General features: G+C 46.8%; 1 protein-coding gene across 1 annotated transcript; it reads right to left on the bottom strand.

The window, feature by feature from the left end:
- Positions 1-445: 445 nt before the first annotated feature.
- LOC146007408 (gastrula zinc finger protein XlCGF66.1-like) lies at positions 446-25,614 on the bottom strand. Its single transcript, XM_083145758.1, has 6 exons — positions 25,414-25,614; positions 10,500-10,620; positions 7,242-7,433; positions 5,950-6,073; positions 1,071-1,183; positions 446-457 (listed from the first exon to the last, which is right to left on the bottom strand). The coding sequence occupies exons 1-6, from the start codon at positions 25,446-25,448 to the stop codon at positions 446-448; spliced, it is 597 nt and encodes a 198-aa protein (XP_083001884.1). The 5' UTR covers positions 25,449-25,614.
- Positions 25,615-25,865: the final 251 nt, after the last annotated feature.

The raw sequence follows: 25,865 nt of genomic DNA, 5'->3' as shown, positions 1-25,865 counted from the left end.
GGACGGGGACATCTCTCTGGGGTATTCCTGTTACTGGGCCCATCTGTAGGAGACACACAGTGACTGAGGACATGGTATATATGTGATTATCCTGGGAATACAGAGGACGGGGACATCTCTCTGGGGTATTCCTGTTACTGGCCCATCTGTAGGAGACACACAGTGACTGAGGACATGGTATATATGTGATTATCCTGGGAATACAGAGGACTGGGACATCTCTCTGGGGTATCTCTGTTACTGGGCCCATCTGTAGGAGACACACAGTGACTGAGGACATGGTATATATGTGATTATCCTGGGAATACAGAGGACGGGGACATCTCTCTGGGGTATTCCTGTTACTGGGCCCATCTGTAGGAGACACACAGTGACTGAGGACATGGTATATATGTGATTATCCTGGGAATACAGAGGACGGGGACATCTCTCTGGGGTATTCCTGTTACTGGCCCAGCTGTAGGAGACAAACAGTGACTGAGGACATGGTACATATGTGATTATCCTGGGAATACAGAGGGCGGGGACATCTCTCTGGGGTATTCCTGTTACTGGGCCCATCTGTAGGAGACACAGTGACTGAGTACATGGTATATATGTGATTATCCTGGGAATACAGGGGACGGGGACATCTCTCTGGGGTATTCCTGTTACTGGGCCCATCTGTAGGAGACACGCAGTGACTGAGGACATGGTATATATGTGATTATCCTGGGAATACAGAGGACGGGGACATCTCTCTGGGGTATTCCTGTTACTGGGCCCATCTGTAGGAGACACGCAGTGACTGAGGACATTGTATATATGTGATTATCCTGGGAATACAGAGGACGGGGCCATCTCTCTGGGGTATTCCTGTTACTGGGCCCATCTGTAGGAGACACACAGTGACTGAGGACATGGTATATATGTGATTATCCTGGGAATACAGAGGACGGGGACATCTCTCTGGGGTATTCCTGTTACTGGGCCCATCTGTAGGAGACACGCAGTGACTGAGGACATTGTATATATGTGATTATCCTGGGAATACAGAGGACAGGGACATCTCTCTGGGGTATTCCTGTTACTGGGCCCATCTGTAGGAGACACGCAGTGACTGAGGACATGGTATATATGTGATTATCCTGGGAATACAGAGGACGAGGACATCTCTCTGGGGTATCTCTGTTACTGGCCCCATCTGTAGGAGACACACAGTGACTGAGGACATTGTATATATGTGATTATCCTGGGAATACAGAGGACGGGAACATCTCTCTGGGGTATTCCTGTTACTGGGCCCATCTGTAGGACACACACAGTGACTGAGGACATTGTATATATGTGATTATCCTGGGAATACAGAGGACGGAGACATCTCTCTGGGGTATCTCTGTTACTGGCCCATCTGTAGGAGACACGCAGTGACTGAGGACATGGTATATATGTGATTATCCTGGGAATACAGAGGACAGGGACATCTCTCTGGGGTATTCCTGTTACTGGGCCCATCTGTAGGAGACACACAGTGACTGAGGACATGGTATATATGTGATTATCCTGGGAATACAGAGGACGGGGACATCTCTCTGGGGTATCTCTGTTACTGGCCCATCTGTAGGAGACACGCAGTGACTGAGGACATGGTATATATGTGATTATCCTGGGAATACAGAGGACGGGGACATCTCTCTGGGGTATTCCTGTTACTGGGCCCATTTGTAGGAGACACACAGTGACTGAGGACATGGTATATATGTGATTATCCTGGGAATGCAGAGGACGGGGACATCTCTCTGGGGTATCTCTGTTACTGGCACATCTGTAGGAGACACACAGTGACTGAGGACATGGTATATATGTGATTATCCTTGGAATACAGAGGACGGGGACATCTCTCTGGGGTATTCCTGTTACTGGCCCCATCTGTAGGAGACACACAGTGACTGAGTACATTGTATATATGTGATTATCCTGGGAATACAGAGGACATCTCTCTGGGGTATTCCTGTTACTGGGCCCATCTGTAGGAGACACGCAGTGACTAAGGACATGGTATATATGTGATTATCCTGGGAATACAGAGGACGGGGACATCTCTCTGGGGTATTCCTGTTACTGGGCCCATTTGTAGGAGACACTCAGTGACTGAGGACATGGTATATATGTGATTATCCTGGGAATACAGAGGACGGGGACATCTCTCTGGGGTATCTCTGTTACTGGCACATCTGTAGGAGACACACAGTGACTGAGGACATGGTATATATGTGATTATCCTTGGAATACAGAGGACGGGGACATCTCTCTGGGGTATTCCTGTTACTGGCCCCATCTGTAGGAGACACACAGTGACTGAGTACATTGTATATATGTAATTATCCTGGGAATACAGAGGACGGGGACATCTCTCTGGGGTATTCCTGTTACTGGGCCCATCTGTAGGAGACACGCAGTGACTGAGGACATTGTATATATGTGATTATCCTGGGAATACAGAGGACGGGGACATCTCTCTGGGGTATTCCTGTTACTGGGCCCATCTGTAGGAGACACACAGTGACTGAGGACATTGTATATATGTGATTATCCTGGGAATACAGAGGACATCTCTCTGGGGTATTCCTGTTACTGGCCCATCTGTAGGAGACACACAGTGACTGAGGACATGGTATATATGTGATTATCCTGGGAATACAGAGGACGGGGACATCTCTCTGGGGTATTCCTGTTACTGGGCCCATCTGTAGGAGACACACAGTGACTGAGGACATGGTATATATGTGATTATCCTGGGAATACAGAGGACGGGGACATCTCTCTGGGGTATCTCTGTTACTGGCACATCTGTAGGAGACACACAGTGACTGAGGACATTGTATATATGTGATTATCCTGGGAATACAGAGGACGGGGACATCTCTCTGGGGTATTCCTGTTACTGGGCCCATCTGTAGGAGACACACAGTGACTGAGGACATGGTATATATGTGATTATCCTGGGAATACGGAGGACGGGGACATCTCTCTGGGGTATTCCTGTTACTGGGTCCATCTGTAGGAGACACACAGTGACTGAGGACATTGTATATATGTGATTATCCTGGGAATACAGAGGACGGGGACATCTCTCTGGGGTATTCCTGTTACTGGGCCCATCTGTAGGAGACACACAGTGACTGAGGACATTGTATATATGTGATTATCCTGGGAATACAGAGGACGGGGACATCTCTCTGGGGTATTCCTGTTACTGGCCCCATCTGTAGGAGACACACAGTGACTGAGGACATGGTATATATGTGATTATCCTGGGAATACAGAGGACGGGGACATCTCTCTGGGGTATTCCTGTTACTGGGCCCATCTGTAGGAGACACGCAGTGACTGAGGACATGGTATATATGTGATTATCCTGGGAATACAGAGGACGGGGACATCTCTCTGGGGTATTCCTGTTACTGGGCCCATCTGTAGGAGACACGCAGTGACTGAGGACATTGTATATATGTGATTATCCTGGGAATACAGAGGACGGGGACATCTCTCTGGGGTATTCCTGTTACTGGGCCCATCTGTAGGAGACACGCAGTGACTGAGGACATGGTATATATGTGATTATCCTGGGAATACAGAGGACGGAGACATCTCTCTGGGGTATCTCTGTTACTGGCACATCTGTAGGAGACACGCAGTGACTGAGGACATTGTATATATGTGATTATCCTGGGAATACAGAGGACGGGGACATCTCTCTGGGGTATCTCTGTTACTGGGCCCATCTGTAGGAGACACACAGTGACTGAGGACATGGTATATATGTGATTATCCTGGGAATACAGAGGACGGGGACATCTCTCTGGGGTATTCCTGTTACTGGGCCCATCTGTAGGAGACACACAGTGACTGAGGACATTGTATATATGTGATTATCCTGGGAATACAGAGGACGGGGACATCTCTCTGGGGTATTCCTGTTACTGGGCCCATCTGTAGGAGACACGCCGGTACTGAGGACATTGTATATATGTGATTATCCTGGGAATACAGAGGACGGGGACATCTCTCTGGGGTATTCCTGTTACTGGGCCCATCTGTAGGAGACACGCCGGTACTGAGGACATTGTATATATGTGATTATCCTGGGAATACAGAGGACGGGGACATCTCTCTTGGGTATCTCTGTTACTGGCACATCTGTAGGAGACACGCAGTGACTAAGGACATTGTATATATGTGATTATCCTGGGAATACAGAGGACGGGGACATCTCTCTGGGGTATCTCTGTTACTGGCACATCTGTAGGAGACACACAGTGACTGAGGACATGGTATATATGTGATTATCCTGGGAATACAGAGGACGGGGACATCTCTCTGGGGTATTCCTGTTACTGGGCCCATCTGTAGGAGACACACAGTGACTGAGGACATGGTATATATGTGATTATCCTGGGAATACAGAGGACGGGGACATCTCTCTGGGGTATCTCTGTTACTGGCACATCTGTAGGAGACACACAGTGACTGAGGACATGGTATATATGTGATTATCCTGGGAATACAGAGGACGGGGACATCTCTCTGGGGTATTCCTGTTACTGGGCCCATCTGTAGGAGACACGCAGTGACTGAGGACATTGTATATATGTGATTATCCTGGGAATACAGAGGACGGGGACATCTCTCTGGGGTATCTCTGTTACTGGGCCCATCTGTAGGAGACACGCAGTGACTGAGGACATTGTATATATATGTGATTATCCTGGGAATACAGAGGACGGGGACATCTCTCTGGGGTATTCCTGTTACTGGGCCCATCTGTAGGAGACACACAGTGACTGAGTACATGGTATATATGTGATTATCCTGGGAATACAGAGGACGGGGACATCTCTCTGGGGTATTCCTGTTACTGGGCCCATCTGTAGGAGACACGCAGTGACTGAGGACATGGTATATATGTGATTATCCTGGGAATACAGAGGACGGGGACATCTCTCTTGGGTATTCCTGTTACTGGCCCATCTGTAGGAGACACGCAGTGACTGAGGACATGGTATATATGTGATTATACTGTGAATACAGAGGACGGGGACATCTCTCTGGGGTATTCCTGTTACTGGCCCCATCTGTAGGAGACACGCAGTGACTGAGTACATTGTATATATGTGATTATCCTGGGAATACAGGGGACATCTCTCTGGGGTATTCCTGTTACTGGGCCCATCTGTAGGAGACACGCAGTGACTGAGGACATGGTATATATGTGATTATCCTGGGAATACAGAGGACGGGGACATCTCTCTGGGGTATTCCTGTTACTGGGCCCATCTGTAGGAGACACGCAGTGACTGAGGACATGGTATATATGTGATTATCCTGGGAATACAGAGGACGGGGACATCTCTCTGGGGTATTCCTGTTACTGGCCCATCTGTAGGAGACACGCAGTGACTGAGGACATTGTATATATGTGATTATCCTGGGAATACAGAGGACGGGGACATCTCTCTGGGGTATTCCTGTTACTGGCCCCATCTGTAGGAGACACACAGTGACTGAGGACATTGTATATATGTGATTATCCTGGGAATACAGAGGACGGGGACATCTCTCTGGGGTATTCCTGTTACTGGGCCATCTGTAGGAGACACGTAGTGACTGAGGACACTGTATATATGTGATTATCCTGGGAATACAGAGGATGGGGACATCTCTCTGGGGTATTCCTGTTACTGGGCCCATCTGTAGGAGACACACGGTGACTGAGTACATTGTATATATGTGATTATCCTGGGAATACAGAGGACGGGGACATCTCTCTGGGGTATTCCTGTTACTGGGCCCATCTGTAGGAGACACACAGTGACTGAGGACATGGTATATATGTGATTATCAGATTATGGGTGTATATAGGGGACCCCCATACCTGCTCTCCCCTGTACAATAAAGGTCTCCTCTTACCCGGTGATGTGAGGGGCCGGTGATTCTCCATCATCACGTCCTTGTACAGACCCCTGTGTTCCTCTATATACTCCCACTCCTCCATGGAGAAATAGACAGTGACATCCTGACACCTTATAGGCACCTGACACACACACAATGATACAGTCATCACCCAGACATATCCCCCGGTGTTACTGTATAACGTCCCATTCCCAGCAGTCACCTCTCCGGTCACATCCTCCGTGTTACTGTATAATGGGCAGTATTCAATGAACATATTCACGGCGTTTAGGATTCGGTGCACAGTCGGCGTGTTCCGGAGCTTCGTTGTCCCCCTGCTATCCCCCTATTCAATGAGGCAGGGGCTCGCTGCCCCTGACCGCGGATGTGAACCCCTGCAGCGGACGCCACAGGGAGCCTGAGGATGGCGGCAGGCAGGGGGATGGAAGTCTCCCTGCCTGCCCCAGAACGTATGTGGGGGGGAGGTGGGCTCCCCGGGAGCCAGGCAGCACAGACTGCCCCCCAGGAGAGCCAACAGGGGACCGGGTATTCACTGCACCCGATCGTGCATATGTAATGATCGGGAGCAGTGAATATATGAATATCTATTGAGCGGCTCCCGGCCCCCTGCTGGCTGCTGTGTGTAAAATAATATATATTCATGTGCTATAAGCACATGAATACAAATAGCATGCCCCTCCTCAGAATAAAATTCCTGATTTTTTTACACCAAATTTTAAAAGACAACATTATTTTAAAAGTTCACTTTCCACTTCACCATGAAAAGATGGCGAGTGATACACGGAAAGGCACGGAGAAATTAACCTAGAAATGTATTCTTCGTCTTCTCATTGAATACACTCATGGCGAGTGACGGCGAGAGACGGCGAATCTCAATGCAAAATCCTATTGACAAGACACGGCGATTGGCGGCGAGTATCAGATGGAGAACCATCCATTATTCTCTGTTCGCCGAAGGCGAAAATATCACATTGAATACGGTTGTTCGCTTTCTGAGACCAAAATTTTCCGAAAACACGGCAAATTTTCCTCATTGAATACTGCCTAATGTCCCATTCCCAGCAGTCACCTCTCCGGTCACATCCTCCGGTGTTACTGTATAACGTCCCATTCCCAGCAGTCACCTCTCCGGTCACATCCGCCGGTGTTACTGTATAACTTCCCATTTCCAGCAGTCACCTCTCCGGTCACATCCCTCGGTGTTACTGTATAACGTCCCATTCCCAGCAGTCACCTCTCCGGTCACATCCCCCGGTGTTACTGTATAACGTCCCATTCCCAGCAGTCACCTCTCCGGTCAGCAGCTGAATGATCTTGTTGGTGAGTTCCAGGATCTTCTGGTCATTGTGCCTCTCATGTATCAGTGAGGGAGGTGGAGGCACCGTTATGGGGCTCTGGGTCCTGCTCAGTCCTCCGGACACACGGGGACGGCTGCTGGGTGTCTCACACGCACCGGATGTCTTCTTCACTACTGTGTTATCCTGTATATAAAGGCAATACCAAATATCACTGACGTTCCCAGATTTTCTCACCTCCCCAGTCACCTCCCTGTATTATTACTATAGATATAAGTGATGTCACTGTCACCTCCCCGGTCACGTCCCTGTGTTAATACTATAGATATAAGTGATGTCACTGTCCCCTCCCCGGTGACGTCCCTGTATTATTACTATAGATATAAGTGATGTCACTGTCACCTCCCTGGTCACATCCCTGTATTATTACTATAGATATAAGTGATGTCACTCTCACCTCCCCAGTCACATCCCTGTATTATTACTATAGATATAAGTGATGTCACTGTCACGTCCCTGTATTATTACTATAGATATAAGTGATGTCACTGTCACCTCCCCGGTCACCTCACTGTATTATTACTATAGATATAAGTGATGTCACTGTCACCTCCCCGGTCACGTCCCTTTATTATTACTATAGATACAAGTGATGTCACTGTCACCTCCCTGTATTATTACCATAGGTATAAGTGATGTCACTGTCACCTCCCCGGTCACGTCCCTGTATTATTACTATAGATATAAGTGATGTCACTGTCACCTCCCCGGTCACGTCCCTGTATTATTACTATCGATATAAGTGATGTCACTGTCACCTCCCCGGTCACGTCCCTGTGTTATTACTATAGATATAAGTGATGTCACTGTCACCTCCCCTGTCACGTCCCTGTATTATTACTATAGATATAAGTGATGTCACTGTCACCTCCCCGGTCACATCCCTGTATTATTACTATAGATATAAGTGATGTCATCTCCCCGGTCACCTCCCTGTGTTATTACTATAGACATAAGTGATGTCACTGTCACCTTCCTGGTCACATCCCTGTATTATTACTATAGATATAAGTGATGTCACTGTCTCCTCCCCGGTCACATTCCTGTATTATTACTATAGATATTAGTGATGTCACTGTCACCTCCTCGGTCACGTCCCTGTATTATTACTATAGATATAAGTGATGTCACTCTCACCTCCCTGGTCACGTCCCTGTATTATTACTATAGATATAAGTGATGTCACTGTCACCTCCCTGGTCACATCCCTGTATTATTACTATAGATATAAGTGATGTCACTCCCACCTCCCTGGTCACATCCCTGTATTATTACTATAGATATAAGTGATGTCACTGTCACCTCCCTGGTCACATCCCTGTATTATTACTATAGATATAAGTGATGTCACTCTCACCTCCCCGGTCACGTCCCTGTATTATTACTATAGATATAAGTGATGTCACTGTCACGTCCCTGTATTATTACTATAGATATAAGTGATGTCACTGTCACCTCCCTGGTCACATCCCTGTATTATTACTATAGATATAAATGATGTCACTGTCACCTCCCTGTATTATTACTATAGATATAAGTGATGTCACTGTCTCCTCCCCGGTCACATTCCTGTATTATTACTATAGATATAAGTGATGTCACTGTCACCTCCTCGGTCACGTCCCTGTATTATTACTATAGATATAAGTGATGTCACTCTCACCTCCCTGGTCACGTCCCTGTATTATTACTATAGATATAAGTGATGTCACTGTCACCTCCCTGGTCACATCCCTGTATTATTACTATAGATATAAATGATGTCACTGTCACCTCCCTGTATTATTACTATAGATATAAGTGATGTCACTGTCTCCTCCCCGGTCACATTCCTGTATTATTACTATAGATATAAGTGATGTCACTGTCACCTCCTCGGTCACGTCCCTGTATTATTACTATAGATATAAGTGATGTCACTCTCACCTCCCTGGTCACGTCCCTGTATTATTACTATAGATATAAGTGATGTCACTGTCACCTCCCTGGTCACATCCCTGTATTATTACTATAGATATAAGTGATGTCACTCCCACCTCCCTGGTCACATCCCTGTATTATTACTATAGATATAAGTGATGTCACTGTCACCTCCCTGGTCACATCCCTGTATTATTACTATAGATATAAGTGATGTCACTCTCACCTCCCCGGTCACGTCCCTGTATTATTACTATAGATATAAGTGATGTCACTGTCACGTCCCTGTATTATTACTATAGATATAAGTGATGTCACTGTCACCTCCCTGGTCACATCCCTGTATTATTACTATAGATATAAGTGATGTCACTCTCACCTCCCTGGTCACATCCCTGTATTATTACTATAGATATAAATGATGTCACTGTCACCTCCCCGGTCACGTCCCTGTATTATTACTATAGATATAAGTGATGTCACTGTCACGTCCCTGTGTTATTACTATAGGTATAAGTGATGTCACTTACCCGGTCACATCCCTGTATTATTACTATAGATATAAGTGATGTCACTGTCACCTCCCCGGTCACGTCCCTGTATTATTACTATAGATATAAATGATGTCACTGTCACCTCCCCGGTCACGTCCCTGTATTATTACTATAGATATAAGTGATGTCACTGTCACCTCCCCGGTCACGTCCCTGTATTATTACTATAGATATAAATGATGTCACTGTCACCTCCCCGGTCACGTCCCTGTATTATTACTATAGATATAAGTGATGTCACTGTTACCTCCCCGGTCACGTCCCTGTATTATTACTATAGATATAAGTGATGTCACTCTCACCTCCCTGTATTATTACTATAGATATAAGTGATGTCACTGTACCGTCCCTGTATTATTACTATAGATATAAATGATGTCACTGTCACCTCCCCGGTCACGTCCCTGTATTATTACTATAGATATAAGTGATGTCACTGTCACCTCCCCGGTCACGTCCCTGTATTATTACTATAGATATAAGTGATGTCACTGTCACCTCCCCGGTCACGTCCCTGTATTATTACTATAGATATAAGTGATGTCACTGTCACCTCCCCGGTCACGTCCCTGTATTATTACTATAGATATAAGTGATGTCACCGTCACCTCCCCGGTCACGTCCCTGTATTATTACTATAGATATAAGTGATGTCACTGTCACCTCCCCGGTCAGGTCCCTGTATTATTACTATAGATATAAGTGATGTCACTGTCACCTCTCCGGTCAGCAGATGAATGATCTCCAGGGCGAGAGATAATATCCCCTCAGTCAGGTGTCTCCTGTCCATTTCCATCTGAAAGGCCATAAGAGTGTGGTGGATAAGCCAGAGGTGAGCGCTGTAGAGTGAGATAGATCAGGATTAGCAGAAGAAATATAATATACAATATCATGTATGTGGCAGTGCAGTACAATATATATATATATATATATATATATATATATATATATATATATATATATATTATATGATATAGATCCGTTTGTTCGGCACTCAAGATGATGGGACAGCTTGCCGCTTGCCGGGGTGCCTTTTTAAATGGTTGATATATATCAGTTACCCCCTGGTCTTGATAGATCCAGCAAGTAGAAGCGCCACTCCACGGGCTTATGTTAGAAGGTGACTTTATTCCATCAGGTGAAACATGTACATTGCAGTCGACGTTTCAAGACCCACTGGTCTTTTCTTCAAGACTTGTACAGTAAAGTGCAAATAGTGCTATGCAAAGTGACCAAAAGAGCTGGTATGCGTTCTTACCTAAATAGCAGAAATTCGTGAAGTGCAGCGCGCTCCACACCCGGCGGCGTCCTGCGGTCACGTGTTCCGGAAGTGCCGGTGACGTCATCCCGCTTGTGTGTATTCGTCTACTAGCTACTCCCGGACGCTTCTCCCCCTGGACCCGGCGGTGTGTAGCGCTATAATAAAATAAGACCAACAAAAAATGCAGTTGGATGTGTTTTAAAAAACATTAAAGTGCCAACGAATAAATAGTGTTCTGCTGTTTATAAAAAGACAATTTTTAAGTATGGTGAGCAAATGTGTAATGATTAGAAGTTAGCTCAAAATGGGCTAACCTGTGTCAAAAAAAATATATAGATTAAAAGTTAGCTGCAACCTGGTTTAGTAAAAAAGGATTTTTTTATGATATAAGTCAACTATTCAATTTAGAACTATAGTCAATTATGCACAGAATTATTTGGACCCTAGTCATTCACAAGCTGGGCACGTATCTATTACAAATATGAACAAACAAAAGAGCATATGTACGGACAATTTTTCTGCTGTTATATAAATATGTTCCAATCTATTTTGTCATTCATGCCGGCTGGTTTCAGAGTATTTAGTCTGAATATCCATTCAGATTCTCTCTGGGTTAGTAGTTTGCGCCTGTTGCCACCTCGGCTCAGGGGGGGGATGTGGTCTATGATTTTACTTCTCAGACTGACCAAAGAATGGCCACATTCCTTAAAATGTCGGGCCACAGGTTGATCTATACTTTCCCCTTTTAAACAGGCATTGACTGCAGAGCAATGTAAGGCCATTCGCTCACGAAATGTTCTGATGGTTTGCCCAACATAATATTTCCCACAGGGACAGATGATTATATACACAATGAATTTGGATTTACATCCCAGTACGTGTTTAATTTTGAATTTTTTTCCGGTTTGGGGATGCTTAAAATCACTACCTGGTGTCATTGAGTTGCACGTAGTGCATGACGGGCTCCTGTAGCATCCTGGTCTTTTGGTTTGGACGTTAAATAAAGTGGGCTGGTCCTTCGGGGTAATGTTGGTTTTCATCAGGATAGCTTTTAGATTTCTACCTCTTTTAAAGCTAGGCATGATCGATTTTTGTTTAAATATCGGTACAGTCTTATCACCAGAGACTATTGGCCACAGTGCTCTTGAGGCTCTTGATAGCCCTTGGGTGGCAGATGTATAGGTGGTGACAAAGGGAATTTTATTGGAATCCGTTCTTTTCTGTTTCTTTTTAAGCAACTGATCTCTAGGGATTCTCAGGAACTCCTCCTTTTGTTTCAGGAGCACCGACCGTTGGTACCCTCTGCTAGCAAGTTTTTCTATCATATCATTGAGATAAGGTTCCAACTCAGTGGAATCACTGGTTATTCTTGCCACCCTAATCTTCCGGGACTTAGGGAGTCCACGTTTCAGGGTGGGAGCATGATGACTACTGTAATCCAGTAGGGTGTTTCTATCTGTCATTTTATGATGGACTGTGGTATTTATTTTGCCCTCTTTGATGGATATGGTTACATCTAAGTAGCTTACTTGTTTCTTGTTAATGCAGTATGTAAATTTTATGGGGCCCTCTTGTTGGTTGATGCTGTCTATTATTCCAATTAGATCACTTTCGGGGCCTGACCAAATTAGCAGCAGGTCATCGATGTAACGTGTGTACATCATCAGATGACGGCTAATGGTGGAATCTGTAAAGAAAAATTCATTTTCTTGCTCAAACATAAAAATGTTGGCTAATGACGGTGACACATTTGATCCCATAGAGCAACCCGTAAGCTGTAAATAATAACACTCATTGTGCAAAAAGTAATTTTTAGTTAGTGTAAGATGTAACAATTCCAAAAACAGGGGAATGTCCAGTGTGGAAAAATTCACTCTGTATAAGAAAGACAGCCAAGATGGCTTGGGCATGGGGTATTACAGTATATAGATTCTTCACGTCCATCGTGCAGAGTAGGACATGTGATGGTATCGGTCCAAGCTGTTGTAGTTGTATTAGTAGTTGCGTAGTGTCCTTTAGGTATGCTCTTTGGGTTGTGATATATGGCTGCACCAATGTATCCAGGAACTGAGAGATCGGTTGGAGGAGTGATTGTCATGCCGATATTAAATCGGTCTTGCTGGAGGGTTATTGAGGTCCTTGTGAATTTTGGGCAACGTATAAATTACTGGACATACCGGGGCTTCCTGTGTGAGAGTGTTGAGTGTCTTTTTGCTAAAAAGTCCTTGTTGGTGCGCTGTTTGCAAAACTGTATCTAGCTCTTTTTTAAAAGCCATGGTTGGATCACCTTGTAGTTTTTTGTACGTTTTCTCATCGGATAATAATATATCAAGTTGTTCAATGTATTTGGTGGTGTCCAAGAGTACAATGCCCCCACCTTTATCGGCAGGGTGTATGGTTACATTAGGGTTATTCGTAAGATCACTCAATGCTCTGGCTTCATTTCTACTCAGGTTTGACCATTGTTTATTGGTAGTTTGATCAAATCTGTTGATGGTTTCATCGATCAACCGGGTGAACGTTTTTATTGAGGGGTTATGAGATTGTGGGTCAAAAGATGAGTGTCAATGTTTTGACAGGAAGCTTTCGTGTATGTCAGGTTTAGGTTTGGCGGAGTTTGAAAAAAATTCCTTGACTCTCAGTGATCGTCCAAATTTATGTAAATTAACATTCCATCTGAACTCGTTGTGGTGGGTGGTAGGGACGAACGACAATCCTCGATTTAAAACTCTTTCTTCAGTTGCTGTTAGTCGGTGGGAGCACAAGTTGAATATCAGTTTGGAGTTTTCTTTTTGTTTGTCGGCGGTTTTCTGGAGTCGGATCGATTGGCCCCCGTGCCTGGTTCGGCTGCGAGCTTTCCCCCGGTTTTTGTCCGGGTTGCCCGTCCTAAAGGGAGCGCTGTATTGGAGGAGTTTTCATCAGAGTCGTCCACTTGGAAGTCACTGTCGCTTGTGTACCTTGAATTATCCCTGGTACGACGGTCCTTCCAGGATGTACGCTGTTGTTGTCTGCCTCCGAATTTAGGTGGTGTGTTTCCACTAAGCCACCGGTAAACTCTTCCACCCTCATAATCTGTTTCAACAGTACCCCACTTTCTCTTTTTGAATTGTTCCACCTCTTTCCTATATTGGGCTACTTGAGTTTCCAACTTTTCCCATAGGGAGTGTGACTTTTTGTCTTTCAGTAGTTGTTCCTGCTCTTCTTTCAAATCTGCAATTTTTGTTCTTGTATTGTGCAGTATTTGGCCCTATTCCTCGATTACCAAGACCATCAGGTCTTGGCTGCATTTATTGAGGATCGAGATCCACTTCAGGCAAAACTTGGGATTATTTCTCCCTATGGTAGGGATATTTGAAATTCTGAACCCACGGGGGATTCTATGTGCCCTGTAATAGTCCGAGAGTGTGGAACCGTGGAGTAAGAAATCTACTTCTTTTTTCTGCAGTTTGAGGAGAACCAACAAGAGGGCCCCATAAAATTTACATACTGCATTAACAAGAAACAAGTAAGCTACTTAGATATAACCATATCCATCAAAGAGGGCAAAATAAATACCACAGTCCATCATAAAATGACAGATAGAAACACCCTACTGGATTACAGTAGTCATCATGCTCCCACCCTGAAACGTGGACTCCCTAAGTCCCAAATGATCATGGTGGTGAGAATAACCAGTGATTCCACTGAGTTGGAACCTTATCTCAATGATATGATAGAAAAACTTGCTAGCAGAGGGTATCAACGGTCGGTGCTCCTGAAACAAAAGGAGGAGGTCCTGAGAATCTGTAGAGATCAGTTGCTTAAAAAGAAACAGAAAAGAACGGATTCCAATAAAATTCCTTTTGTCACCACCTATACATCTGCCACCCAAGGGCTATCAAGAGCACTGTGGCCAATAGTCTCTGGTGATAAGACTGTACCGATATTTAAACAAAAATCGATCATGCCTAGCTTTAAAAGAGGTAGAAATCTAAAAGATCCTGATGAAAACCAAAATTCCCCCGAAGGACCAGCCCACTTTATTTAACGTCCAAACCAAAAGACCAGGATGCTACAGGTGCCCGTCATGCACTACGTGCAACTCTTTGACACCAGGTAGTGATTTTAAGCATCCCCAAACCGGAAAAAAATTCAAAATTAAACACGTACTGGGATGTAAATCCCAATTCATTGTGTATATAATCATTTGTCCCTGTGGGAAATATTATGTTGGGCAAACCATCAGAACATTTCGTGAGCGAATGGCCTAACATCGCTCGGCCATCAATGCCTGTTTAAAAGGGGAAAGTATAGATCAACCTGTGGCCCGACATTTTAAGGAATGTGGCCATTCTTTGGCCAGTCTGAGAAGTAAAATCATAGACCACATCCCCCCACTGAGCCGAGGTGGCAACAGGCGCAAACTACTAACCCAGAGAGAATCTGAATGGATATTCAGACTAAACACTCTGAAACCAGCCGGCATGAATGACAAAATAGATTGGAACATATTTATATAACAGCAGAAAAATTGTCCGTACATATGCTCTTTTGTTTGTTCATATTTGCATGGGTCCTCAAACTGCGGCCCTCCAGATGTTGTGAAACTACAAATCCCAGCATGCCTTGCCACAGTTTTAACACTCCCTTATAGCAAAACTGTGGCAAGGCATGCTGGGATTTGTAGTTTCACAACATCTGGAGGGCCGCAGTTTGAGGACCCATGATATTTGTAATAGATACGTGCCCAGCTTGTGAATGACTAGGGTCCAAATAATTCTGTGCATAATTGACTATAGTTCTAAATTGAATAGTTGACTTATATCATAAAAAAATCCTTTTTTACTAAACCAGGTTGCAGCTAACTTTTAATCTATATATTTTTTTGACACAGGTTAGCCCAATTTGAGCTAACTTATTATCATTACACATTTGCTCACCATACTTAAAAATTGTCTTTTTATAAACAGCAGAACACTATTTATTCGTTGGCACTTTAATGTTTTTAAACACACATCCAACTGCATTTTTTGTTGGTCTTATTTTATTATAGCGCTAAACACCGCCGGGTCCAGGGGGAGAAGCGTCCGGGAGTAGCTAGGAGATGAATATACACAAGCGGGATGACGTCACCGGCACTTCCGGAACACGTGACCGCAGGACGCCGCCGGGTGTGGAGCGCGCTGCACTTCACGAGTTTCTGCTATTTAGGTAAGAACGCATACCAGCTCTTTTGGTCACTTTGCATAGCACTATTTGCACTTTACTGTACAAGTCTTGAAGAAAAGACCAGTGGGTCTTGAAACGTCGACTGCAATGTACATGTTTCACCTGATGGAATAAAGTCACCTTCTAACATAAGCCCGTGGAGTGGCGCTTCAACTTGCTGGATCTATCAAGACCAGGGGGTAACTGATATATATCATGTGTGTGAATGACCAAACCACATACCTGATCTCCATATATAGGGAATTGATCAGCTAGATACATTACCGGAAGTGACCTTTACTTTAGATCAGGGCTTGACAAATTTTTTTAAAATCTAGGAGCCAGACAAACTAAAAATAGGGGCAGTGCGCGCCAAAGGCGTGGAAAAAATGTACAATGCAATGCCTATTACACGTCACACACCCATTACACGTTATGCCACACACCGTAATGCCCATTACACATTCTACAAAACACTGGCGTGCCCATTACATATAATACCACACTGTCACGACCACCATAGCAGCTACCCTTGCTCCCTGTGCTGTCTCCGACCTGCGGTGCCCTGACGCTATGCTCTCTGCCCTGGCGCTCACCTCCGCTTCTGATGTCGGCGCCAACCTGCCACACGCTGTTGCTCTGTTACCCACCAGGGTCCATGTCCCTTTGCCGGGTCACAGTTCTGATGTGCAGTGTCTTGGCGTTCTGGCTCCGGGTAGCGTGAGGCGCGATCCGCCATGATGGTGTCCGTGTCCTTCTAGGCCTCACGCTGGGAAGCGCCGGCTGCAGCACCTCCGCGTAGTATTCCTCGCTGGCTGGTTTGTGTCGCCACAACGGGCGTCAGCCATCTTGTTGGTTCCCAGAGCCTATACTTCGCAGCTACAGCCGTGATGTCATCCCTGCGGCCAATCACAGTACAGCTCAGCACTTAAATACTGACTAGCCGGGCCAGAACGGCAGTCAGTACAATGTTGTCCATCTGATAGCATCTCCGTGCATCTCTGGTAATTCCTGCAGTCTCCGCTACAGCCTTACTCCAATCCTCTGGGTGAAGTCTTCTCGTTATCCACTCCTGCTGGTCGTCCACTGCCTATCCATATTCTACTACGGAACCTTCATTGCCGCCATTAAGGATACAAGGTTAAACACCACCAAAAGGTGTCATCTTCCTCCCTCTGATCCTGACTGTCATTGTCCGTGGCCAGCCACGACCCATTCAGCAAGACCCCTTACATTTGACTTCATCTTACTCCACTCCTTTCATTATTACCTTCAAATCATCATTATCCTCAATTCTTCCAATAATATCTTCAGTTGTCATTATCTTCAAACTCCTTCAGCAAGTTCTTCATTATTATTATTATTGTCTTTATTACTACTCATCCAATATCTACAGTTATATCATTGTGCCATCACCAATACCATTGTATCGCAGTATCTTTCATTAAAAAAGGTTGAATTTTATCCAATTGCCTCATTCCGCTCTGTCGTCCATGCAACAGCCCTACATCAAAGCACCCAGCCTCCGTTACACTCCGGCTGGTGCTTCACCAAGCTCACGAAACGTGACACACATGCTGTAACTCTTAGTACATATAATGTCACATAAGTGCCGCTTACCTACATGCTCATTGCTACAGGTTGCATGCTTGATGCCAGGGGAAACATGCCCTTTTGCCCAGGGGAAACATGCCCTTTTAATACCAAGCACAATTTTGGAATGCCCCTTGGGCGCTTTTGATGTTTAAGATTTTTCCTCATTCAGATTAATGGTACCCAAAAAAACAAGGAAAAAGTGCAATACCGCAAAAATCTTCCTTTATATACTATGTTCTTTTGAAACAATGAAATTGTTGTAATTCGTACCAGGAATATATGCCTACTAATATGGTAGACAAATGCGTAGATTGAGGGAGATCCCTCCTTACAGCAGACTGCTTTACTCTACTCCACTGGAGAATTGTTCAGGTGGTAGAAGTCTCCCCAATACCTTCAGGATGAAAATTACAGAACTCAAAATCAATGACATTTTTTTTTTAAATAAGAGACTTTTAACATGCAATTCCTCCAACGTTATTTATGCCATTGAATGTGTGTGTAAAAAGTTTGACATTGGTAGGACTATCAGAGTTTGTAAGGTGAGATTGGGGGAGCATTTAAGGAACATAAAAAAGGGTTTAGAGAGGCATGCTCTCTCATCTCACCATCAGTGCAATATAAAATGTATAAAAAATGTTTATATCCTTCAAAAGATATGTCCTAATGTTTGGGGAGGAGATCTAGCAAAAAAACTGGGCAAATGCGAAATGTCAAAAACTTTTAATGATCAAACTTTGGTCCCAAACGGGTTAAACAAAGATTTTGAAACCAAGTGGTTATTAGAACATATTTTTATGGGAGTTTTTATTGTAATATTTTGACATGTTGTTTTTCTATTTCTGAGGATAATACCACACTGTATCTCCACTAAAGTATAAGGAAGATAAGAATCCAAAACAATGGCGGCCGCGATCAGTGATATGCTTAGATCGCTTCCTGCCTGGGTATGGAGCCGAACATCACGTTCTGCGTTCCAACAATACCGGAATGGCTGAGTGACACGCATAGGTCACTTCCGCCGACGCACGAAACCGGAAGTCACTGCTGCTGACACGATACCGTAAATGACCAAACGGGAGCTAATGAAAGCGGGAATCCAGAGTTCAACAAGCTGCGTGTGTGGAGAACAATACAAAGATATGGTATGGATTCTATGACATGTTGTGGTTCTTTCTATTCTGGTAATAGCCGTTAGGTAATCTATGTCTGGAATTAGGACCACCTTTTGTTTAATGAAGGATGGTATTTAACCTGTAAAAGGGCACCATACCTTCATACCTTGAGAAAGATACCGCATGGTATCAAAAGTGGTCGGATTACGTGACAGGAGGATTCGCAGAGGACTCTGCCCATTTACCAGCACCCATACATTTCCAGGGACGCCTGCGCTTTGTGTCTGCAGATTTGTGGACATAAGTATATTGTGAGAGTCCGTTGTTATTTGCCTTCTTGTCAATTCTTTTATCTTGATATTTTATTACATTTTACTGCACCATGATGGTTTCCTAGTTCCCGTTTGAGTGCAATTCTCCGGTGGAGTAGAGTAAAGCAGTCTGCTGTAAGGAGGGATCTCCCTCAATCTACGCATTTGTCTACCATATTAGTAGACATATATTCCTGGTACGAATTACAACAATTTCATTGTTTCAAAAGAACATAGTATATAAAGGAAGTTTTTGCCGTATTACACTATTGCACTTTTTTCCTTGTTTTTGGGGTACCATTATTCTGAAGGCCAGATGTATCAAGCTTCAAAAGTGATAAATTGGAGAGTGATAAACAACCATCCAATCAGTTCCTACCTGTCATGTCACAGGTATGAGATGATTGGCTGGCTGTTTATCACTCTTCACTCTATCACTTTTTGAAGCTTGATACATCTGGCCCCGAATGAGGAAAAAATCTTAAACATCAAAAGCACCCAAGGGACATTCCAAAATTGTGCTTGGTATCGTATGTCTTTATTTATGAAGTGGTTCTTCATATTAGAAGTAGTACCTCAGGCTGTTTTTTAGCACATGATATATTGATTTAAAATCTGTTATTCCATAACATGCCCTTTTGCCCGGGGTTGCATGCTGGAATCAGGGCTTGTCCAGCAGCAAGAAGCGGTGGGGGCTCAGCGCACGGTGCCCCGGAGAGTAGAGGTGCGGCTGCGGGGCCGGGGAAAAGACCCCTGTTAGTGGGTAGTAGCCGCTGTCTCCCTCACTGATCCACACAGTGGGAGAGTCAGGAGGCGCAGCGGCTCTGTGGGGACTTGGTGCCTGGCGCAGGATGACGCACTGCAGGGAAGGAAGGTCCGAGGTCTCAGCCTCAGGCCGCCCTGCAGTGATTGGATGAGGCAGCGGCGGCGCTGGGAACTTCTATTGGCTGCTGCAGGAGTCAGGACTAAGTATTTTAAAAATGTGTTCTGCTGAGAACACGGGGAGGGGTTTCAGGGACCGCGCTTCTGCTGGCCTGACAGGATGGGCGAGACGGGTGGTCGGGCTGCCGATGACCAGATTCTGCTTCCTCTCTCCCTGCAAAAAAATCTGGTCGCCAGGAAGCAGAATCTGGTTGCCGTGGCGACCTGGCACCCGGTACACCCCCCCCCCCCAGTCCCATTGGGTCACCAGCAAGTTGTTAAACCGTCATTAGGTCTACATGTGTCTAGGTCTACATGCAAGAAGGTCGGCATGAGTCTATGTCTACATGGGTGAGGTCGACAGGGTCATTAGGTCGGCATGGGGTTTTTCTCTGTTTTTTGAGCCGACAGGCGGTATTTCATGCCCTACCATCCACTAGGGCGTGGTGGGAGAATAAAATTGTGTGCCGAGCGCAGCGAGGCACCGTGCCCGAAGCATCGCGAGCGCAGCAAGCCCTGCAAAGGGACGCGGTGCACTTTAACCTGTATCCATGTCAACTATGTCGACATTTAGGTCAAAAACCCCATGTTGACCTAATGACTGTCTAACAACATGCTGGTGACCAACTGATCCACACCCGTTCCATTATATGCAATTATTATTGATCTAATTTCGATTTTAGCACATTCGGTCAAATCTCAGATCAGGTATGCCCGGTGTGGTCGCCCACTGTATACATATTGCAAAATCATTTTCAGCAATAAAAAAAAATACCCAAAAATGAAAAAAAATATTTTTTAAACGCACACAAAAAAAATATAGAAATATGTATTGATCACCCTACGCTATGTCCAAAGGGGATCTCAAATCAAATACATAGTTAAAAAATATATATATATATATCTTTATTTATTTCATATTTAAAAACACAGAATGTCTGTCCCCACGCCTCCATCTATGGTTTTATGTAGATTATAGCTTCTCAATTGGTTATTTTGATTCAATCCCTTCGGATCAATGGTGTTTAGTGAGAGCATCCACCTGGCCTCCTTTTGTATCTTGCCTCTATCTCCACCTCGTGGTGGTGACGGAACCATGTCATTATCACACTCCTCAATGATGATATAGGATGGGATTTGACAAGTTTGTCAGACTGGCCTGTTTGTAATGCTGATACTCATCCTATATTTGGCCATTCATTGTTTGAATACACATACACAAGCCCACAAGGGCACTTTAGTAAATATTTTACAAAATCAGATGTGCACGTCACACGGTATCTAATGTTCATTTATCTGATGAAAAAAAGCTGCCAGTGTTGACAGACATCTGAAGCAACCAATTTTCATCTTGTTCAGCCACGCCTGTCTTTGGGTATCTTGGAAATTGAGAGACCATTTGATGAGACCAACTCTCAATGCTTTTTCCCGTCTGTAAGACAATTTTGGTTTGTTGTTTTTCAATTGCATAACTGATGGGCCCCACACACTGGACGATATTAGGCCATTTTCTGAGCCATTTTACCGATTTTCAATCAGATAATGGCAGAGAATCGCTTTGTATATAGCACACACATCGATTCAAAACCGCAGCCCCGATTCTGGCTGCGATTAATAACGGCCCGCTAATAAATTCTTAGCACTCGCTCAGAACATCTCCCTCATGAGCAGGCTCTGAATCTGCCCTGCCTCTTGTCTGCCCGCCATCTAGTGGGACAGAACAGCTGTCATACATACTGACAGCGCTGTGCTGCTGCGCGTGTAGTGCTGCCGGTCCCGTCGCTGATTATCTGCCGTCACTGGAGACATACACCCCCATGGTACCGAGGTGAGACACGGTCGGCTCTGGTAACTGCTGCCGCTGTAGTCCCCCCCCACCCCGCCGGGCACCTAGGTGTTTAGCGGTTGGCTCCAGTCACCGTCGCCGCTGGAGTCCCCCCCTTGCCTGGCTCCTATCTCTGCCACCCCTCCCGGGTGGAACTCTTCCCACTGCCACCGGACCCCTGCAGGGTGGCTCCTATCCACAGAGTTCCACCACCGCTGGAGAACCACTGGTCTCCCCTGCACATCAGGTAGGATATGCTATAGTGTGCCTCTGTCTCTCCCCCCTGTCGTTGTCCATGCGTCACCACGCCATCTCTGTCCCTGTGTCTTCCCCCTGCATCGACCCGCCGCCTCTGTCCCTGCGTCACCCGCCATCTCTGTCCCTGCCTCGCCTCGCCGCCTCTGTCCCTGCCTCGACCCGCCGCCTCTGTCCCTGCCATCTCTATCCCTGCGTCGCCCAGCTATCTCTATCCCTGCGTCGCCCAGCCATCTCTATCCCTGCGTCGCCCAGCCATCTCTATCCCTGCGTCGCCCAGCCATCTCTATCCCTGCATCGCCCGCCATCTCTGTCCCTGCGTCTTCCCCCTGCCCCGCCATCTCTGTCCCTGCCTCGCCCCGCCATCTCTGTCCCTGCCTCGCTCCGCCATCTCTGTCCCTGCGTCGCCCAGCCATCCATCTCTATCCCTGCGTCGCCCCGCCATCTCTGTCCCTGCCTCGCCCCGCCATCTCTGTCCCTGCCTCGCCCCGCCATCTCTGTCCCTGCCTCGCCATCTCTGTCCCTGCCTCGCCCCGCCATCACTGTCCCTGCCTCGCCCCGCCATCACTGTCCCTGCCTCGCCCCGCCATCTCTGTCCCTGCCTCGCCCCGCCATCACTGTCCCTGCCTCGCCATCACTGTCCCTGCCTCGCCCCGCCATCACTGTCCCTGCCTCGCCCCGCCATCACTGTCCCTGCCTCGCCCCGCCATCACTGTCCCTGCCTCGCCCCGCCATCACTGTCCCTGCCTCGCCCCGCCATCTCTGTCCCTGCCTCGCCCCGCCATCTCTGTCCCTGCCTCGCCATCTCTGTCCCTGCCTCGCCCCGCCATCTCTGTCCCTGCCTCGCCCCGCCATCTCTGTCCCTGCCTCGCCATCTCTGTCCCTGCCTCGCTCCGCCATCTGTCCCCGCGTCACCCACCATCTCTGTCCCTGCCTCGCCCCGCCATCTCTGTCCCTGCCTCGCCCCGACATCTCTGTCCCTGCCGCGCCCCGCCATCTCTGTCCCTGCCGCGCCCCGCCATCTCTGTCCCTGCCGCGCCCCGCCATCTCTGTCCCTGCCGCGCCCCGCCATCTCTGTCCCCGCCTCGTTCCGCCATCTCTGTCCCCGCGTCACCCGCCATCTCTGTCCCCGCGTCACCCACCATCTCTGTCCCCGCGTCACCCACCATCTTTGTCCCTGCCTCGCTCCGCCATCTCTGTCCCCGCGTCACCCGCCATCTCTGTCCCTGCGTCACCCGCCATCTCTGTCCTGAGGCTGGTCCTCTGATGCCTGCCACACGCATTGACCTTCTCTGCCTACTTACATACTGCTGTCGACCCACCTCCCACCTGCTTGCACCACATGTAATCTGTCTGCTGCCCCTTTCTACTAAATCAGTGTTTTTCAACCACTGTGCCATGGCATACTAGTGTGCCCCAGATCTAGAGATGCCCAGACCAGGTGACAGCCACCACCAGTTCCGCTGTTATTTACTGGTCTCTTCTTTTCATGTAAAGGGCCAATGTATTTTGTTACCTGTGGGGATGTGTGATTGTTTTTTATACAGGGGACCAATAGGTTTTTTGTGCATTAAACTGTGGCAGTCATTTTACCTGTACTGTATTTCTGTTATTTATTTACTGTAATTTGTCTCCCTGTACGGCGCTGCGGAACACTTGTGGCACCTTATAAATAATAATAATAATAATAGTGTATTTTATTGTTTTGTCCTTGGTACTTTAAGAGGGTGCATACATCGAGTATCCTGGATTTCTAACAGTCACAATCTGTTATTTTGGATGAAGAATTGCTTTGTAGGGCAGAGACGGCACAATTATCACTGATAAATAATAATATAGAATACATTCCCTGATGAATCTTCCATTGATCTATATATCATAAGAAGAAATAGATCTAGTACTACATGTCCCTATCATAGGGAGAAGGAACCCCACAGTCTGTGCCATAAGGTGTCCAGTTCCCTATAAATGCTCTCTAGAGCTAGTGGGTAATGAAGTGTCTACAGTAAGATCTGAGGTAACGGATATTAATCCAGCACTGACCAATGAGAAGTTAGACACCAAGCTCAAGCGTTATGGAAATGATTTGGTATAATTCAAAAGACACAAGTGAGAACCCTTAAATACTGATTATAAACACTCGCTCTACCGTTGGTTGGTAGGAGATAACACACATGGCTGTGATCTACCCTTACCCCCAGCACTGCCTGCCCACTATCCCCTCATCCCCAGTACTACCCCAGCTGTGATCTACCCTTACCCCCTCCTCATGCCCAGTACTACCCCAGCGGTGATCTACCCTTACCCCCAGCACTGCCTGCCCACTATCCCCTCATCCCCAGTACTACCCCAGCTGTGATCTACCCTTATCCCCAGCACTGCCTGCCCACTACCCCCTCCTCATCCCCAGTACTACCCCAGCTGTGATCTACCCTTATCCCCAGCACTGCCTGCCCACTACCCCCTCCTCATCCCCAGTACTACCCCAGCTGTGATCTACCCTTACCCCCAGCACTGCCTGCCCACTACCCCAGCTGTAATCTACCCTTACCCCCTCCTCATGCCCAGTACTACCCCAGCTGTGATCTACCCTTACCCCAAGCACTGCCTGCCCACTATCCCCTCATCCCCAGTACTACCCCAGCTGTGATCTACCCTTACCCCCAGCACTGCCTGCCCACTACCCCCTCCTCATCCCCAGTACTACCCCAGCTGTGATCTACCCTTACCCACAGCACTGCCTGCCCACTACCCCCTCCTCATCCCCAGTACTACCCCAGCGGTGATCTACCCTTACCCCCAGCACTGCCTGCCCACTACCCCCTCCTCATCCCCAGTACTACCCCAGCTGTGATCTACCCTTACCCACTCCTCATGCCCAGTACTACCCCAGCTGTGATCTACCCTTACCCCCAGCACTGCCTGCCCACTATCCCCTCATCCCTAGTACTACCCCAGCTGTGATCTACCCTTACCCCCAGCACTGCCTGCCCACTACCCCCTCCTCATCCCCAGTACTACCCCAGCTGTGATCTACCCTTACCCCCTCCTCATCCCCAGTACTACCCCAGCTGTGATCTACCCTTACCCCCAGCACTGCCTGCTCATCCACAATGCTACCCCAGCTGTGATCTACCCTTACCCCTTCCTTCCCCCATTACCTGAACTTACTGGTCCGCATCTCAGCTACAAGCATTATCCCAAGTGATGCTCACCCCCAGCACTGGCCAAGCTGCCTTCGCCCCCACCACCTGGTTTCTATGTAAGACGATGGCAATGCAGGCTGGATGTGACCTGTGCCCACCAAAATACTGCCTAAGGTGGTGATATTGCCGGACATTGCCCCAATGATGGCTGCAGCAGGTATTTACCATTGCTATACGCCTATTATTACCTCACTGTCAGCACACACCCCGCCAATGTCCACTACCGCTCACCTGGAAGGAGTTACACAGGCAAAGCTCCGGCTGGTGCGTTCCAAAGGGTACGTCCGGTCTGTGCGGTCCACCTGACACTTCCGGATTGTGCGGTCCACCTAATCTTTCCGGGTTGTGCGTTCCACCTGACACGACGTCAAGCCGGTAAATGAGACCGAGATGATGTGTGAAGCTTT

The sequence above is a fragment of the Crinia signifera genome, chromosome 6 (genome assembly GCF_055691185.1).
Source record: "Crinia signifera chromosome 6, ASM5569118v1, whole genome shotgun sequence".
In the NCBI taxonomy this organism is placed as follows: domain Eukaryota; kingdom Metazoa; phylum Chordata; class Amphibia; order Anura; family Myobatrachidae; genus Crinia; species Crinia signifera.
Note: the sequence above shows the minus strand (reverse complement) of the source record. Positions and strands in the feature narration are given on the sequence as shown.

What these genes read in the sequence shown, in the direction of transcription:
- LOC146007408 (XM_083145758.1), bottom strand. Translation starts at nt 25,448, where the DNA reads ATGCTTGTAGCTGAGATGCGGACCAGTAAGTTCAG. An exon ending in TTCATCTGCTGACCGGAGAG is followed by an intron (nt 7,434 to 10,499) that starts GTGACAGTGACA and finishes CTTTATATACAG; the next exon opens with GATAACACAGTAGTGAAGAA. An exon ending in TTCAGCTGCTGACCGGAGAG is followed by an intron (nt 6,074 to 7,241) that starts GTGACTGCTGGG and finishes TGTGTGTGTCAG; the next exon opens with GTGCCTATAAGGTGTCAGGA.